The sequence below is a fragment of the Stegodyphus dumicola genome, chromosome 10, assembly GCF_044657685.1.
Source record: "Stegodyphus dumicola isolate Sdum_Otavi_A_Nest chromosome 10, ASM4465768v1".
NCBI lineage: Eukaryota > Metazoa > Arthropoda > Arachnida > Araneae > Eresidae > Stegodyphus > Stegodyphus dumicola.
Window position 1 is genome coordinate 37,156,769 of NC_140777.1, and position 20,371 is coordinate 37,177,139.

General features: G+C 30.4%; 1 protein-coding gene across 2 annotated transcripts in view; it reads right to left on the reverse strand.

The window, feature by feature from the left end:
• Nucleotides 1-20,371, reverse strand: part of LOC118191885 (kin of IRRE-like protein 3) — a 769,953-nt gene that overhangs the window by 42,734 nt on the left and 706,848 nt on the right. For both annotated transcript variants that reach the window (XM_085824875.1, XM_085824874.1), the window contains exons 9-10: nt 19,963-20,091; nt 1,216-1,243 (exon numbers count right to left, since the gene is read on the reverse strand). In XM_085824875.1, the coding sequence (XP_085681001.1) occupies nt 1,216-1,243; nt 19,963-20,091 (157 nt within the window). The remainder of the gene's footprint in view (nt 1-1,215; nt 1,244-19,962; nt 20,092-20,371) is intronic.

Sequence of the window (20,371 nt, forward strand, 5' to 3'; positions counted from 1 at the left end):
CGATTCTACGACTCAAATTATGCCCAGATATTAAATTTTGTGAAATTTGGTGCGAAATTTAGGGAGAAACTCTAAAATTTATCTTGACGAAATTTTTTCAGTTTGTCCAACAATACTTCACTTGGGGAACTTGTTAATATATGGCAACCAATTTCCTTCCCTTCCATTTTGCCGGAGCGGAAAAAACATCACCTCGTTCCTACCTTTTCACATTGTGTATGAGCGGAAAAAAAGACACATCGTTTCTACTTCCAAATAGTTTTAGCAAAGTGTTTAAAACACATCTGATGTTTTATCGCTTTCAACAAATACGCCAAATTTCAAAACGCGCTAATACATAAATTCGCGTATATATTCGGAAATTTCGAATAAAAAATTGTAATTTTTTGAAGGTCTGCTTAAAAAATCGTCTACTTTAAGATGATGGTAAAACTTTTATAGCTTATAATTCAAACTATTTTGAAAAATATATAAAACATATTTAAAAATGCAAATTTTAAAAATAAATCATAAAAAAATGAGTGAATGTTATTTGGAAGGAACCTAGATTTCGAAATGTGAAACCAAGAATGAAATAAGCTTAATAAAAAAAAGAGAGATTAGTCAATATATACCAAACTCAATTAATATTGAGGAGCTAAAATTTTGAGAGCTAATTTTTTAAAAACTACTCGTGCGATTTTTACAAATCTTGGTAGTTTGGCGTAATTTGAGTCGTTGAATTGAAAAATAGAAAAGAAATTGGTATGTTATTTCAGAAAAAGTCCGATTTTAGGTCAAAATACCGATAACAGTGTTATATATAAATCTAATACATATCCTAAGTCGCACTTTCCAGATATGAAAAACTCAAGTTGAATTTCGTCAATCGGCCCAGAGTAGAACTGGAGATATAGAACTTTTTTCCCCGCAGTGTACATGTAATACTTCCCAAATTTTATCCAAATTTCATTTTTTAGTTCTTCGAGAAAGAGAATGTCGATTATCTGATACATTTCTTTATCACATTCGAATATTATCAGAGTTATCATTCTTAAATTTATCATTTCTTTTCTTCGTTATATATATATATATATATATATATATATGCTTCTCCTTTTATAATATTTATACAAAAGAATTTTCTAAGTTTATAGAACATTTAATAAAAGTTTAATAACGATAAAAAGTAAAAATCCATAAGTTAGTAAAAGATCGGTAATCAATATAACTTACTTTTCATTTGCAGATGCTGATGCCATATCTGGAAAGAAAAAAAAATAGAATGTCATTATTTTGAAATGCTGATTAACACTATCAAAGTTGTATTCCTACTTTGTAACGCAGTTAAGATTAAGTAAAAGTACATTAGCATGAAACGTCGCAACATATTATGAGGAATAAAATTCATATCATATTTTTCGGAAAGAAAATGGAATGTCATTATTTTGAAATGCTGATTAATACTATCAAAGTTGTATTCCTACTTTGTAACGCAGTTAAGATTAAGTAAAAGTACATGAGCATGAAACGTCGCAACATATTATGAGGAATAAAATTCATATCATATTTTTCGGAAAGAAAATGGAATGTCATTATTTTGAAATGCTGATTAATACTATCAAAGTTGTATTCCTACTTTGTAATGCAGTTAAGATTAAGTAAAAGTACATTAGCATGAAACGTCGCAACATATTATGAGGAATAAAATTCATATCATAGTTTTCGGAAAGAAAATGGAATGTCATTATTTTGAAATGCTGATTAATACTATCAAAGTTGTATTCCTACTTTGTAACGCAGTTAAGATTAAGTAAAAGTACATTAGCATGAAACGTCGCAACATATTATGAGGAATAAAATTCATATAATAGTTTTCGTGTAGTAATGCGGAGCATACGTTAACCAATATTGCAACTATAGATGGTTATTAATGCAATTCAACTTCTTATAAGTAGCCTTCTGAACAATTTTTAATGTCTTTTTAAAACTAAAGTTGTACGCATACGCGTGACATCTGTGCCCATAAATAATCACGGGAAGCAAAAATTATCAGTATTTGAAAACACCGTTTTTGTGAAATAATTATACTTCTACATTTTAAGTATTACATAAAAAAAGTAAAGGCTTGGGGAATCCTAGAAAAATTAACATAAATTATTTCCTACAATAATTAAATTTACTGAGCGATATTTACCTGCGACAAAAAATATATATTCGATCTTTTGTAACTTGCTCTTCGAGTAATACACAATAGCATCAAATAACAATTGTGATTGGATAATGAAAACGTGATTCTATCATAAAATAGAAATTTAGATTGCAAAAAGGCAACAAGGCAACTACAAGTCTACTAAATATTTGCATGGTGTAATGTGAACCTAATGATGCATGTTTACTTATTTCTTTAATTGTATGTATATATACACACAATTAAAGATGATTCTTGATATATATATATATATATATATATATATATACATATTTAAATTCTTAACAAATACGTATAAAAGTAAAAAAGTAAAAGAGCAAATTTAAATTCTAAAAAAGGAAAAAAGCCAAAATAATTTAAAATAATTTAAAAATATGCAAACATGTAAAAGATTTAATTCTCGAACTAATCTACAATATCATTTAAATTCAGAAGCATAAGCAAATCAAGTGCAAAATTATAATCAGTGCAAAATCTATCCATGAAAATAAATCTACTAATTTAATAAATTAAAATTAAATTAAACAATTTTTTTAAAAAATGCATATGTGAATGATCGTAGAGTAGGCAGGAGACAGACTTATCAAGGGGAAGTTGCCTCCAAACCTAACTCTCCAATCATTCAATTCGTGTTTCGTCATTCATGCACGCAAGGGTAAAAGTCAAAACCAAAAGTAATTCCAATAAAGTGGTACCCTTAGAAATTAACATTTAAGTATTAACATTTAAGAATTAAAGTTCAAAAAGGAAAATACTAATTAAGTCTTTTGAGAAACAAGCAAGTAAATTCAAGAATTAAACTTTTTCTTAAAAAATTAAATTTTTTAAAAAGTAATTTTTTATAAAATAATAAAAAAATCTAGAAACCGATGTATTTTAGAAATCCTTGTCTACAGAAACTTCCCCTACACGAATATGCATATCAATAAAAAGAAACTATAAAAGAACTATACATAATCCATATAAACCAAGAAATAAAAAACAAAAAGGAACAAAAAGAACTAATTCACAATTTTTAAAATAAATATATATTTAAAAATATAATTTCATATTTAGAAAATACTTAGATACTACATAAAAAATTTTGAAAAAAATACTTAAAGCAAGTAAATAATAAGTTTTAATTCTAACTTACCTACTATATGAGTGTTGGGGTCTGCAAAAGTGTTGTGAAAGAGAAGTAAGTGTGTTCTTCAAATTATATAGATGGCGCTTATGTAATATCTTTTATGTAATATCAATTTGTAGTAATATCAATTATTTAGGGAGTACATACAATTTAGGGAGTAATATCAATTATTTAGGGTGTACATACATACATATGTAAGATAAAAAATATGTAAATCAGCTTTATAAGTAATATATATGTAATAAAATATTTATAATATATATGTAATCAAAATTAAAAATATGTAAAAGATAAACTGTAATTTAAATTAGCAGCGCAAATTCATTTCCCTTTTCTATTCTGAAAAATAGTAATCTCTTTTAGCATTGCGTCATTTCGAAATTAATCCACATCATATGACCTTTACGTAATTCTGATGATGTAAATGGAACTAAAACTGACGCAGCTAATACGAATTTTACAATAGTATTAATTATACAAGAAAAATGCATTGAGAACCAAAGCTAGCTTTGCCTAAATTATTCATCCTGAACATAACGCACTCGCTCGGTACTCCTCGGCCTAGTTGGACTGCTGTTTGATGCTCCCTTCTTACTGCAAAGTTATAAAAAATGTAAACGTCATGAAATATTATGTTTCAACTTGGCACAAACTCAATTTGGTTCAACTGACACAAATTGGAAATATTCAACTTGGCACAAATAATGTGCCCAGTTGCTTGTGGGTGCAACATGTTTACTGAAATAAAATAAAGTCTATCAAACTCAGCTTCCAGTTTCCTATTCATTACGGATTAGCATTCTACGCCAACAAAATTCTTGCTTTTACAGATTCAACCTTCTACGCTCTACACCATCAATATATCTTCATACACATATACTTTTTTTCAATAAAAAAGGGAAATGCACGACTATATTTGCAGTAGTCCCATAACAAATTCCAACGTTACATTCTTTTTGTTACTTATGCTCACTTGTCTGTAGTCAGCCCAAGCCCAAGAAATTTCTCTTGGCAAGGAGCACAAGATACGCCTGTCGTTGGCAACAACCTTGAACCCCTTACAGGTGACAGATTTATTTAGCTCAATTCCGCTCTCAAGTTTGATGGACAGCACTTTGGGGGGACGGGTCCGAGGGTCTCCTACCTGTCTCTCCTTCCACCAATCCACACCAGAGAACTTTCGGATCGCCGCATATTTAGAGTGCCGCACCGACAATATACGTTTACAAACATCCATGCCTTCTTCGGTTTTCGAATCCGAGCCCTTCGGCTCAGCAATCAGCGACACTAACCACTATATCGGTTGGGGAGCATTCCAACGTTCTACGGGGCTAATCATTTTTGAACTACGGGAGATATTTACGCAAGTATGTACATACAAACGTCATGAAAATATGCATTTGAATCCTTTTTACATTGTGTTTTGTAAAAAAAGAGTCCTTTATTCTGTCTGTACGTAAAGACATTACGAAAAATAAAAAGTCAAAATGTATATTTCCTTTGAAATATGATATCCGGCATTTTTCGCGTTTACACTACTTCCTTTATATCGAAAGGAAAAAAAAAATATCTTGAAAATCGTGTTATTGATTTACAACAATTTCATTAAAATACTCAGTCTAAGGATCTATATATTCATAAGCTCGGTATATTCAACCCAGGAAAATATTATTATTCCATTTCTGAAAAATTTTGACCTTAGTGTAAATGGAGTTATCTGTCTTCTAAATCTTTCAAAAAGAAAATCCGATGAAAACATTTTATTATCATTTAATGTAAAAATCAAATTTCAGTCCAATCATATCTCATGTTTATATATATAGATATGGATATAGATATAGATATGCACTCTCATCTGTCACCCCAACATTAAAATATCCTTATAAGCTTAAAACTGGAGGCATATTCTTGATGTCATAAAGCAATTAACACAGCTAAAACGGTCATTATTTACCTAAAAAATTCTTAGGCAGTAATTTTTTATCACTCATCATGTTTCCAAATATTTTTATGAGGAGAATGCCGAATAAAATAATTAAAATTTTGTTATTAGTACCATAAAAAATCTCTCATCATCATTTACATATCCGTGTGTTTACATCATTATCATTACTAAAGATTGTTTGTAAAAGCGGTGTATCAAATAACAATTTTTTTTTCTGAAGAAACTTTTGATTTAAATTTTTTAAGAAAAATATTCTTGTTTTCTTAAATATTAATTTTCTTCCCTTAAGAAAACTAGCGACAAAGTATAAACTTTGCTCGGAGACTTTAATAATTATGATCCATTAATCTTTTTTAATAAATCATGTAGTTGGTTCAACACGATATTTTTTATGTTGCTGTTAAAAATATTAAAAAATCTCACAGTGCTGTATATAATAAACGAACGAAACAATTTGTTTAGATTGCTACATATGAAATAACTTCAATAATAATTTAAGAGCTTTGCTTTTTCTTTCCAAAGACATTTTTTATTGTTTTGGCTTGGCTCAGCTTATTACGGCAAAGCACACTAGGACTATCTGCCTAAGGGGAGAGATAGCCTTCGTGAAATATTTTGTACGGGAAACTGACTCGTATACATGTTACACCCAGGAAAAACTTCAAAACTCCCAAGCAGCCAGCCGGTTCGCCTGGATTCGAATCCAGTTCAGAACAACCAGTGTTCAGCAATTTGATGGCTCGGCCGCTGTTAGATCTAAACATTTTTGAGGCGTCAAGGCATAAGGTTTACTGAAATCTACATTTTTCTTAGGTACTGAGGAATACCCTTAATCAATATATTTCCGAAATTTACCTAATACGATCTGAAACTGATTTTTTTCCGAATAAAACAGCAATGTGTAAAAATCTAAAATTTAATATTTGGGGTAAGCATAGTATTACTAATAATCATTGTTATAATAAATAACAAATTATAATTAAATGTATAACAGGCTTGTAAATATTTTAAATACGCGTTTTTGAACTTGTCCTATATCGCATTAAATGTTCAACAAATTAACATTCAGTTCGCGCAGGTTTTTCGTATATTATCTTAGTACTTTAAGGAACTGTCAGTTTTATCACATATGAGCTTAATGTAAACCATCATTCGTGAAATTAACACGATAATAATACTATTAAATTTCTTATTTGTCCCTTGATTTTTTCATAAGAAATTAAATTTTTTTCTATTCTTGATTCAAAACGAAAAAACTGTGTGTTTTTACAAGGTAGAAAGATGTGAAACTAGATTAACAAGTTACTCGACTTGCATATGAAAATAAGGAAATATTTTGTTAACGAATAGTTGATAGAAGAAACAAGTTGAAGTGTTTTCATTTCAGATAAAAATTTTGAAATTATGTTGACATTCTTTTAAAAGTGTTTTGTTGTTTAAAACTTTATTGATATTTATAAAAAAATTGCATTAAAAATTAAAGTTAAATTTCCCTGCAATGCATATAAGATATAAGCAGTTAGAATAGCATGGTATTATAAAAAAGTCATGAAAAATAATTTTATGTGTATTCAAAATAATAATTTTGTTCTGCTTCCATTCCTTTAGAATTCTGAAATTATATGATAGACTGGTGATACGTTAAACATTAAATAAACACTTTGGACATAGTTGCTGGAGTTATCTTAAAATTAATGCATCAAATTTTAGTTACCGATGATTTCGTTACAGCTGTTACTAATTTCAATGTCTCTTGATAGAAATCGATTAATGGCTGAGCTTCTTGCGCAGCAAATTTAATATTAAACTCATTTCCAAGAATCATAGGAATTTTTTCTGAATTCTCAACTAGCAGACCATCTATTGAGCATTCTAGCAATATGCTGTGAGCAAACCGTATAATCTGATGAATGCGAAGATATGTCAATTGTTACCTAGTACATTGTTCTCAAATTATTTTCAAGGGTACTCTCAGCAGAACATTTTCCCAGACTGAGGCTTTAACAATTAATAAATATTCTGCTTTATTTCATTGTTAGTGATAAATCAGGCGTGATCATATTTGTAATATCATTTCAGTTTTAATAAACATCTATTCCAGCGGCGCGGACGACTGAACTTTTAAATTGAGCCATGCAGTTAAAATTTAGAAACTCTATACTACCTTCATTATTAACCTAAGTTTCAGAAGACAATAAAATTTTAGACTTCTGAAGAACTGAAACTATTAGTTCTTTATCATGTACTCGTGAACTTTGGTAATAAAGAAATGTTATAGAAAATCTTTTTTATATTAGTAACAAAAACAGCGAGATTTGTACGTTTATCTTTTTCAGACGGTTAAGTGAAAATCCACGAAATTCTTCTTGACGTTACTTCTTAACTTCATAACTTGGTCATTATATGTAGTCTGTCAATCATAGTCACTCACGATAAAGCAACAAATAATAAATTCTGCAAATGGTTCTTATTATATTCGTAAACAACTTTATTGCACGATTCTCCTTGTGATTTACAAATTGTGATGGCACAAGAAATGACACATAGGAAAAGCGGAAAATGACTTAGCAACAATTGCTTTGTTATTGTTTAGGAAATTGTTGATATCCTTCGTTCTGTTGCCACTGAATACGGATTAATAATACTTCAGCGAATATAAGCAGCATCTTTTAGCTTTCTCTCTAGTTTTTTTTTTTTTTTTTCTCTGACTGTGGGATTTTTAAACACTAAATGAGTAACTGCACGTCTTTCATATCATTCAATGGGGATTAAATTCCCTGCGTTGCGTTGATAGCCAAATCATCAGAAACGCTTAACTGCGGTTTAGATTATATTAATCCAAAACTAATATCATTTCACATGACAAACCATTAACACCAGTGGCAGTTAATTCGCAAATTGTTTGGTAAACAAATGCCCTCTGTTTTGCATTGTGGCAGCCAATAATGTACAGACATTAGGTTATTTCGATATTGGAGACGTGAAAAATGAATAATGCTCTCGCCGGGACTTGAACCTCAGACCTCGCGAATACGCGCCGAGCGTGCTGACCATTACACCATGAAGGTATGTGAAGAAGCCGAGAGAAATACCTTATGTACTCCCCGTTTTAAAAAGCGACTGAGGATTAGGAGACCTAATCGCCAAATCCTGGTGGTCATCATCCATTACCTTTTTTAGTTCAGGCCCCCCTGTAGAGTCATTAGGAGTGAAGCAGGAAGACGTAAAACATGAACAATGCCTTCGACGGAACTCGAACCTCAGACCTCTCGAATACATGTCGAGAGCGCTGACCATTACACCACAAAGGCATGTTAAGATGTCGGGAGAAATACTTTGTAATATAAAGCTTTCAAATAGAGTTAATTTCGCGATAGAACGTTCGCTTCGAAACTACAACTCATAGTGATAAATGTATATTGATAAATAATAGTATACTAAATAATAAAATAGAATAAATAATAGTGTAATGATAACAGTACATTGAAGTTTATGAAATTGCAATGATATTTTTTTTTTTATTTCATGACTCTCAAGTTGCAAAAAAGGGGAAAAAATCCCTTTCACTTGCTTTATTTTAATAGTTTGCTTTAATTTTTATTTCGGTATTTTGATTCAAATGAATCAATTTACAGCTTGTGCAATATTCCGTCAGGCACGGAAAATATTTAGTTAATTAACTACTAACTTTTTAACAAATAATGAAATGGCGAATTTTTAAATAACTCTGAATTAGTTTTAAGAACACCTATGGCAGAAGCAAAGCTTTATAATCAACGTACTTCTACCTATTAGGCGGATAATGGTAAATATACAAGCTACTATATTTATACCGATTACTGAATAACCTCAGCATCAAAACAACTTTAATGGCTGAAAATGAATTAAAGTGCGCTATATTTTTTTAGCTAAATCAATTTTGTAAGAAGATAAAACTTATAATGAATTTTCAGGATACTATTTTTTACTATAAAATATAATGCATAATAAATGCAATATTTTATTACTTACTTAAACTATAAATTTTAAGTGTTTAAAAGTAAGTAAAGTTATATAATGTTAGTACATTCTCAGATACAAGACCTGATGCTCAATTAGTACAATACCTTTTTTCTTATTTAAAATATTAATTACTTCTAACATTACTCCTCACTGAAAATTGCTTATTTAATAGCATTTTTTTTGTAATTTTTTAACTATCAAAAAACTTTCTTCATAAATCTTCTCAAAAAATTTTAAACACTAGCTTTCTCTTTCATTTATCAAATTGTTGTTGTTAATTCATTTTTTTTTTTAATCTCAAACTTTTCCTTCGGTCTTTTAGTTCTGATCCTGAAACGATATTCGTGCATATGAAAAATGGATTTTTTAAATGAAGCCCAGCTTCTAATTTATACAAGAATTAATTAATTAACGAAATTATTTTCAGTATAAAACGAACACGCGCCACAATTGTTGAAAGCGAAGTTTTTAGGTAATTAAGTTTAGTACCCTTGAGGTATAATTATGAACACAATGAAAGGCGCAATCTCAACGTGTCTAAACATGTTCAGTTCTGGGAGGGTTATATATTTTTTTTCCTTTGAATTAATTTTACTTTTCTTTTCATAGTCACAAAAGAAGGTGAAATTAAGAAAACTTTAAACTTTTTTCCATAGCTTAATTATCATACAATCATTATACATCTCAATGAATACCTTGATAATCAAAAGGCACGGATAAAGTACTTAATCTGAGTTTAAAGAATTAAAAGAATTTGAGTAAATAACTATTGCATGTGGGAAAAAAATTTAAAGTAGTCAACAAAATTATAATAGTAATTTCTAATTAGAAAACTAATGGCATCATTTTTATCCAATATTGTTTAATATTAATTCATGAATATATATTTGCATTGCATTTAAATAAATAACATTAGAATTTTTCAAGTATTACGGTGCAGTTTGAGTCATATTTGCTATTGTTCCATTAAATTTTGATATTTATTTCCTCATATCAACAAAATTGAGGTTTCATATTCCATGTGTATGTATCAACGTCTAAATTAAATTACTATTGTTAAATCCAAAGCCAAATAAAGAACTGATATTTTTTTAGGATCTCTTATAAAGCATAAATGAAGAATCGTGGTGGGAAAGCGACTAAATGGGGGGAGTTACTACGATTATAGAAACTTATTCAACTGCTCTTACTCATTTTTCTTTTGGCGATTTTATTCATAGGTCGACTTTAAACGCAAAGTAAACATTTAGCTAAAATAAAAATTTACCAGTTTTGTGAGATAAACGTGTTAATATTAGTAAAACATTTGCATTGTTCACATTTATTTAGGGTCCCTATATTTTAATCAGAATATACCAATGAAACCTGATATCGTAATTCAGAATTATGAGGCTTCTTTCTTTTCTCACAGACATCAAAATTGTTAAACTCTTGAGTATCTTTTCTTTATAATTAAAACGATGTGAAGAAAAATTTATCTTACATTACAGCATCTTACTTCTACGGTGCTATTAGTTTAACAATTGGAATAAAAGTATATAAAAGCTAATAAGCGAACAGTTAACGTAAATCTTCTCTGTAAAAAGAACAGTAAGAAACTATTAAGTTTGGAGGATTTATTTAAAGCTAGCTAAAAATATTTTGGCATGCTTTAAAATTGTTACTATACTGGGAATAATGTACAAAACTTATAATTCGGGCCATGCAGTCCTTGGGAAGGGGGCAATATTAAGAATTTTATACATATGGGTAAATAATTTTATTGAAATTACATATGAAATTGTACTATATTTTGCATAATCTTTACATATAATAAAATGAAGAGTCTGTCTATGTGTGTGTGTGTCTTTTGTTCATGCTGCGCGTAAGCTAATAGGCAAAGGGCTACGAAATTTGGTACATATATGCATCTAAACAAGAGCCAGTGCACCACGAAGCGAGCTTTTCAAAATTCAAACGAATTTTTTGGCAGGCAGCCATTGCTGCCGATATATCACAGTTTCCACTCAGAAAAATGAGAGTGATAATTCTGTGCAGTTTTTAAATTTAATGTTTCTCTTGGATACTGGACGTTTGTAGAGAGAAGGCAATGGGAAATGATTAATTTATTTATTAGGATAATTAATATTTGCATCAATGGGTATTGCTTATTTCATTGTAATTTTTTATATGTAATACTTTTTTATTGACTTTTTTATTTAAAGTTGTTCTGCAGAGTAAAACTCTGAGCAGTTTTTAAATTTTATGTTTGGTGTTCCTTTTAGGCATTTTTCCGTTGCATTTAAAACCCAGACGAAGGCTGGGCGCGCAGCGGTTAGTGTAACATAAAATACTTCAAAGAGACAATGCTCTTCCGGAAAAATAAGAATACGGGGGTGAGTTTGTTTAATACTGTATAAATGGCTATCTCACTAAACTGAGAGATATTGCCAAGTTGGCGATGTTTTTTTTTCGATTAAAATTGTCTCAAAATTTAGCGAAAAATCGTCAAAAGTCGCCAAACCTGACAATCATTTGGCAACTTTTTGTCTGGTTCCTTTATGACGGTAACTGGTATTGTAACTGAATAACTGTAATTCATCTCTATATGTAACTGCAACCGTATCCAGCCCTCATATACCTTTCAGTAATTTCGAGAAGTGGAAGGACCTGAGATTTCTCTACGGGCGGGGGAAAACTATTTAAGACCGGAGAGAGTATCAGTTTCTCAAATATTTAGTTCAGTGTGAGTTTGAAGTATTTAAAGATCTCCGTAGGAGCTTCGCCTTTTTATATGGGCTTTGCATTGAACTGCATTTAAAGTTCTTAGTAGTTGAATGTGTAACTACTTATTGTAATCTGTGTTACTGAGGATAGTTGTAGGAGTGTTTCGGTCGAAAATTTCAGAATGGTAAAGTGTTTCTTTTGGTAAAATAATTTTTATCAAGATATCATCAGTTCTGTGTTAATTCAGTCCATTACGAACCCGTACGCAAGCAACAGTTTTTAAGAACTGTAAGAAAACATTGAGTTTCGAGGATTTAATTGAAGCTAACTTAAAATTTTATCATACTTTAAAATTGCTAATATACTGCGAATATTGTATAAAAGTTATGATTTTATATGCATGCTAAAAAGAAAGTTTATAGAAGCATTAAAAGATCGCCCTAAGCGGTATGGTGGTTAGCGATTATCGGTTGCCACACCGTTCGCAAAAGCTTTGAATCACACAGTAGATAATGATGCAATGTACTTGGAGGTAGAAGCTTTAAAAATCTACCTATCACCAACCTTTTCTCGAGAGGTTAGTTACAACGCAAAAAAGAAACTCTCAACTCCCATCATAAAGGATGTTATTGAACAAAACGGAGATCGAATTGAACAAAACTATTGGCTAAGACAGGTGTTCAAGGTCTTTGGGTTATGCCAAACACAATTCGTAACCTTACGCAGGATTTTATATGGCTCATGATGAGATCATTTCGGTGACGTAAGTTCGGACATAAAAATAATCATAACAACAAAAAGACAAAAACTACATTACATATTTTGCAATATATCAAATGAACTAATATGCTAATTTTCTACAGCAGAATTAAATGTAATGTTTTTTTTCCCTTTCGATTAAACTGTATTGGCAAAAGAAATAAAGATTTTTTAATTAAAATGAATACAACACTTCTTGGTATATCGAAAGGAAGATTCAGAGTTTAAGTTTAAGGGCTTTCTTCAAACTGTAAGGTATTATCCTTTCATGGTGTAACTAGGAGATCGTCCGGCTGGCAGTCGATGGGTACGGATTTCGAATACCGGTGAGAGTACTGTTGATTTATTTTACGTTGTGTGACTTCCAGAATTTTAACAACTCAATAAAATGCTTCATTTAAATTTACAGTTTCTATTACAATACTTTATTTTTTTCTTAGCTATTCAAAATTTTCACAAAAACACTTCTGCCATTAAATTTCTATTTTATATTGTTTACTACCAAAATGAAGAAAAATGACTATATAAGAAAAAGTAGGCATTATTTTTTTAAATATATCATTATAATTCTTATGTTACAATAAATTTTAGGAGGATTTTATTAAGATATAATGCAAATATAGTTATTAATGAACACTCTTTGATACATTTTGAAATTTATTAGCAGCTTAAGTTTAACATTGGTAACTAGGCTTAGAAGTAGAGCAGGGGAAAAAGAAGAAACTTTTGGACATGTCCAGTAGTTTCTTATCACAAGGTAATTTTTCTTACTCTCGCTAAATGGCAGGTTGAGCTGTCCAAAAGCTCAGCCCTTATCTTGCCGCAACCAGTGTCAAACTATGGCTCTACCAAAGTTTTCCTGATAAGGGCGTTGCGATGTTAAACGGATCAATTCATCAATCGAATTAAATATCACTTTTTCTCCAGTTTCACTCTAAACTCTAAACTCTCCACTTTTTAAAAATGTACATGTTTCAAAGTATACATTCAAAAACTTATCTTTGGTAAATATCGTCTATAAAAACGGTTTTAATGTTAAACATCGAACATAAAAAATATGTTAATGTTTCTTAAAGGTATTTCCTGGAAAATGTGAATAATTAGACGGGGGATAAAGAAGACTGATTATTAGTCAAACGGACTTACTTCGAACTCCTGATGCGTCGTGGACGTATGCAATTTTAATGTAAACCAGTTTGTCGCTGGGCACAGAAAGCACTTCACTAATATAATATTTTTAAATACTTTATTCAGTAATTTATATCATGGTACGCACGGCTTAATTATCAGACTTTATCCACAAAACAAGATTTAGATGTGTTAAATTTAGTACAGCTTGTACAAGGAATGAAACAGTTTCACCAGCGGCCAAGCAGTAAAATTACTGAACACAGGTTGTTCTGTCCCGGGTTCGATTCCAGAGGAACAGGCTGCCTGAATTGGCGTTTTCGTGGTTATCCCAAATGTGTAACGTGTATGTGAATCAGTTTTTTTTAAAGAATCCCCCACAAAAGCATCCCTTTACTTAGGGCAGATAGTCCTAGTGTGCTTTGCCATAATCAACTAAAAATCAACTGCATATGGTTCTTTTAGTAATTCAAATTAGTTAATACATACAAGAGCAGAGCAGATTTCTTGAGTTTAGAAGTGAGCTTTTGGAAGGGACCGTTGGCTGTATCAATGCTATTTGCGTCTAACTTCTAGATTTACTTAAAGTGGCCTTTGCTAGCCGCGTTTGCTTGCACGAATCTGCGACCTGAAGCAAAAACTCATACACGTTTACCTTGTGAATGCCATATTCTAATCCACTTAATTTTTACTTTAATGTTTGTGTTTTGTTTACCCCACAAGCAATGGGGTTCTTGTCTTAGCTTTGTAAGTTTCTAGACGGAGTTCTCTTTAAAATCTTATTCCGAGGTTTTGTTGGAAAATTTATAACGGAGCGAATGTCGTCTGGGTGCCTTGATGGAATTTCAAGCAGTTAGGTTCCTCTCAAGCTGAATACTCTTCTTTCAAATTTCGATGCATTTTGCATTTCAAGAAGTGAATTTTCGACTACTTTCTGCGTACGTCCTCTTTAAGGGTGTCAATTTCAGTATATCCTATACTTACGACATTTATATGGGATCTTACTTATCACGAGATTGATGTTATGTAGTGATTTACAGGAACTGAAAATTCCATTATTTTGTAAGTTATTATCTTGTAAAAGTTTTTGTCAAAATATTGTGAACTGGATGTAGCGGAAGCATATTTTAATTCATTTTTCATATGCTGATTCAAGTCTGAGGTAGGAAAAGGCTCACTAGAGTTGAATAGAAAAGGAAGGCTGAACTCTAGTACTTCGATCCGGGTTGAGATCGTAGATGAATGCACACAAGATTTTGCGATTTTCTTCTCGTATAAGATTAATAACAACCAGTCTCACTATGAAAGTTGTCCACATTCTTTTCATATGTTCCAATGCTTTATTTAACCAGTTAATGAACTGAGATAGAAGAAAGTTTTATGCAGTAGAATAATGAGTTCAAAAACAATCATTTTATTGAAATCAAAATAAGGGAAGTAATTTTTATTAGAATAGAATAGTATATAATGGCTATTTGTATATCTATCTGCCAGTGTGTCTGTACACTTATCTTAAGGTATAAACATATATGTAATACTTATCATATAGATACATTAATATATTTTATCTCTTTCTTAACGACAGTTTCTGAAAGCGCAAAGTCTGAGAAAAAACTCTGTGTTATCATTCAAGCGGTTAATATCCTAAAATGCTATTCTTCATATCCCTGTTACATACCTTTTTTTAAAGTAAAATATTTTGTTTATTTTTGGTTTGTTGCTCAATGTAAAGTGATCAAATGAAAGTCTAACCGAAAAATGTGTCACAGAAAGTCGGAAAGAGTACTCCTGCTGTTAATGACTTAAAACGATAAAATCATGTTGTGCTGTACTTTTAGAAAAGTTTGATTGATAGCTTATTAAATTCGAAGAGCGAAATGGCATAAAATTACCTCTCAAAAGCTTGTAATCAAAATAATATAAATAAAAATATGCTACCAAATATGCAGTGCGTTTATATACTAAATGGGCAGAGCATGAAGAAAATTTAAATTAAGATCTCTAATTTAAAATTTCAGTAAGAATATTTTTAAGTCACGAGCCATTTTATGTAATATTTTAATTAAAACGATGTCAAAGAGAATTTTATTCTGTTTATTTTATAATACTTTTATTTTATAAAAGAACATATATAATAGAGGATTTTAACCATTATAGTCTTGAATATCGTTGAAAATTTCCTAATTTAAATTCGATTATTTTCCTCTACTAGTAAAGAGGATTTAAAAACCCTCTGATTATATTATTTTGATGCAGATAAGTGAAAATAAGATCTTGCTTCATACGTATTATATTATCAATAATTATACGCTATTCAGAATGAATAATTATTATGTTATAAAACATAATTTTTACTATATTACATAATTATTATCATTATATAGGATTACTGATAATATACGTATATTGCTATAGCATTATATGAAATACATCAAATATTAAACAGCAGCCCATTCTTGGAGAAAATAGCACAATTAATTATTTATGTTTGTAGCATCTCAGTATATTTTCCTTCAAACCGAAGCCTTCCCAGCTTGGTTCTTTCTCTAAGGAAATAAAAATGTTCCGCATAAAAACATAACTGAGCTTTTGATCATTAATGTTTTCGTCCTCTTGTTTATTGCTTTCTCTGCGAATTGATTATCGTTCCATTTTAGTTTCTCATTATTTATTTCTTTTTTCCTCCTACTTAAGAGACATTTTCAGCGTGAAAAGTATACTTTTTATTGTTTATTGGAGGATATTTTTTCAGTCGGTTTCTAACCTATCTAGTGCCTGCAACTAACTTTTACTTTTTACGTTGTCGCTACAGTGCGAGAAAACTTTGCTGCATGTTCTGTAACAGATTGATGCTTTTTATAGCAAATCACATTTCGAACCCAATTTCGGCTTTTAAGGTAGAGTATTTTTTATTTTAGGAAAGGCAGATGCTCTCAGTTTTCATTTACTATGACTTTTTTTTTTTTTTTTTTTTTTTTTTGGTAATTTGAGAGGAAAAAGTGCATTTTTATTTGGGCAATTTATTTCTTGTCAATAAAAAAGTGACAACAAATGAACAGATAGATGAAATAAAGAGACGTTAGGTTAATGCGATAAATATTACTCCATTTTCTCTTTTGTGTAGCCCTTAGGAACAAAAGAAAGAAACCGTTCTCATTAAACGATCTGAAAATCGGTAATAACAGATGTCTGTTATTATCTTTTGTGTTTGATTATGAAAAGTATCTAATATCATAGTTACTACTTACTTTATAATAACAATTTTTTCATTAAATAGTTTAGCTTTGTGATCGATATTTCATATACTAGTATATTAGTCTCAAGTTGTCTATAAAAATTAGTCAGATTTGAAAAAATAAAATCATCAGGGCTAATCAATGAAGACTGATGTATTTGAAGTATAAAATCATGTTAAATAATATTAAATTTATGATTAAACTAATGAGGTTTATATGCATCACAAACTACAATTTTATGGAGAAAGGGGACCTCTCTTCTTTATAAAATTTTAAAAATTAAACAAATAAATAAATAAAACAAAAAAAAAATATCAGAAGGCTTTCAGATTTTATATTAAACCCAAACGAGCGTTTTGTGTGTCACCTTTATTTCTTAAATATCATGTTCTTCGCTCCTAAACATAAAATTCCATTCAACAGCAATATCACAAAATATTTAAAAATAGCCTATCTTTATAATTTTCGAGAGACAGTCTCGTTCTCTGGAGCTCGCTTTTTTGTTACGGTGTTGCTACTGTTCGTTTTGAAACCGTTGAGTTCAAAAATTCGTTAAACTTTCACGAAACATGAAATAGGTAATAAAACTAACTCGAAATTAAAATTCGGGCTTCAGGTGCCCATGTTTGGGTGGAGAATTACGTTATTCAAAATTTGATGGTACCGTCGTTTTTTCACAATGCGACAAACATAAATGCATTCATGCAGATTCTTCATTATTTAATTTCTTCAAATATAACACAGGGTGATAATAGATAATATTTGATAGCAACAATTTAAAACGTGATACGCCGTTTATAGTGAACCGATGCAAAACGCCGTTTCGAGACTAACCGTCACTCTGAGCTAACGCTTATTTGGGCTAAAAAGAAAAAAAAAAAAAAAAAAAAAAAAAAACAACTGTCAATACGCAAATGCCTTGCAGCCTATTTAATTCTTCTGCTATAGTCTGTTAATTTAGAACATTCACATTAAGGCCATTTTTCTTCAAACAAGCAACATAACCAGGATAACGACTGCTGCAGAAAAAAGGTAGATTGTTCAGTGATGATGACACACGTGACGATCGTAAACAAAGGGTAGTTTTGCTACGACATTTTTTTTTCCCCAATGGCAGATTGTGAACAATTACAAATGTAACCCTGTTCATTAATCTATACAAGGCCGCATGTGGTGGTCTCTTTATTATGGAGGCACCTAATGGTGGGCTACCATCGCCTTTCCTATGAGTGGACGGACAGTTACAACCATGCCTTCTCCGGGATTCGAACCCAGGCTCTTCGGCATCACAGTCAGCTTTCCTGACCACTATGCCGACTGGACGGCTGTTCTATTACGACCTTCAAGCACCTATTTTAAAGTTACATACTTTTGAATGGCAAATAGGGTAGGCTTGTGATCAGTTACAGAAAGCCAGAGAGAGAAACGACGTAACAGTAAATGTCCAGGTATTAGTGTATTACTCAAAAGAGAAAACTCACTTTTGGAGCAGTATTTGACAATTTAACAATTTACTGGGGAGTTTTATTTATTTATTTTCCTTAATCAAGGAAACGTATTTAATGGACGTTACTTAACCTTTGGCAGTTTTTAAGCTCAATGTGAAATCTAATCCAATGCATATTAATATGAGATTATGTTTTTCAATTTGAGCTCCATTCTTCAAAAGCTTTTATTGTAAAACGCTCTACAAATAAATAAATTTGCTCAAACGTATGCGATCAGTCTTGATCATAAAGACAATGGTTGAAAAATCATTAGATTGCTAAATAGTATAAATTCATTATAAAAAGCAGATGCTTCATCATCTGGCACTTTGGTAGTGATCTGTTTCTCTAATACAAGGATATTACGTGTTAGACTATAGCATTTCCTTTATACGAATTTAATATTCCTTTCACTTTAAATTTTTATTAATAAGAAGTTGATTGTTATTGTTCTATCTCGGTGGTGTAAACCAAATTGAAATAACAAAAAAAAAAAAAAAAAAAAAAAAAAAAATGGGAATATTAACCCAAACATAAAAAAAAAGGAAATGTTCAGTGAAGTGTTTTAAAATGTTCAAATAATGAACTAATTTATCTACGCTTATACGATTAACTTTCATGTTACAGATACCTGTCTTTATTCTTATTTAAAATATATGTAGACGCTTTTAATTCGAGTTACTGAGATATCAGAAATCGAACAGTTATTAATATTTCTTATAAACTTTCTAATAATACAGCGGTCATTAACAAAATTCTTACATAACTTCTATTCTAACAAAATAGTGGTCCTTTTACAGCAACGGTATATAAAAAAAGAGTAACTATCACTGTACAGTCTATTTGTAGAGTAACTATCACTTTGATATGGCTGACTAGGAATACGCACGGAGTTTTGAGCTCCAATTATATGTCTTCATTTCAGCAAAAATATTTCCCTTCTATAATATAAGTTTCATTTAATGTACCATAAATAAGGTGATTACACATTTTTAGAAGAAATGTTGGGGCCGTTTAATTAATGTTTGAAATGTAAAGAGTAGTTTTTCAAATGTTTGATCTGATAGCTTTCTTCCGAACTATAGGTCAGCATCATGATTTCCATGTCAGAAGGAACTTTTGTGAAATTTGTAGTGATACTGGCTTCCCTTCCTCGCCATCTGTTTTCCACAGTTCCTAAGATTTAAAATGTTTAAAATTTACCCCGCCATATGCATTTAAACTGAATCTGGATGCCGAATTTGCAATTTAAGTAACAAAGCTAATAAAATATAATATTATTACAAATATGTAGCTCTCGAATTCTCGGCCGAAATATTACACCTACATATCTGATGTTTAAATATTTATTCTCAGAATCAAAATAATTTTATTCTTACCTTTTCTTTTCCTCTTCATAATATGAATTTTAATGACAAGGATAACTAGAAGAACGACAAGAAGAAGACCACCAACAACTCCACATAAGATGAGAATCATGGGATGTAAAGTTAATTGCCAATCGTCATCTAGAAAATAACACTTACTTAAGAATCTTAAAATACATTTAAATTCACAAACACAGAAATAATATGGCAAGATATATGAATATATCGAATAAAAATTATAGTATTATTTAGTTATTTCTGTCAAGGTAAAGCCTATTAATATAGCCGAAAAAATAAAGTTTGCAATAAACGTGATGAATGAATTACACAAATTTTTGTAATTATTTACTTTTAGAAGAAGCCTTATCTAATGATTAAAGTTATCTGAACGTGGAAAGGCACTGGAGCGCTATCTACCTAA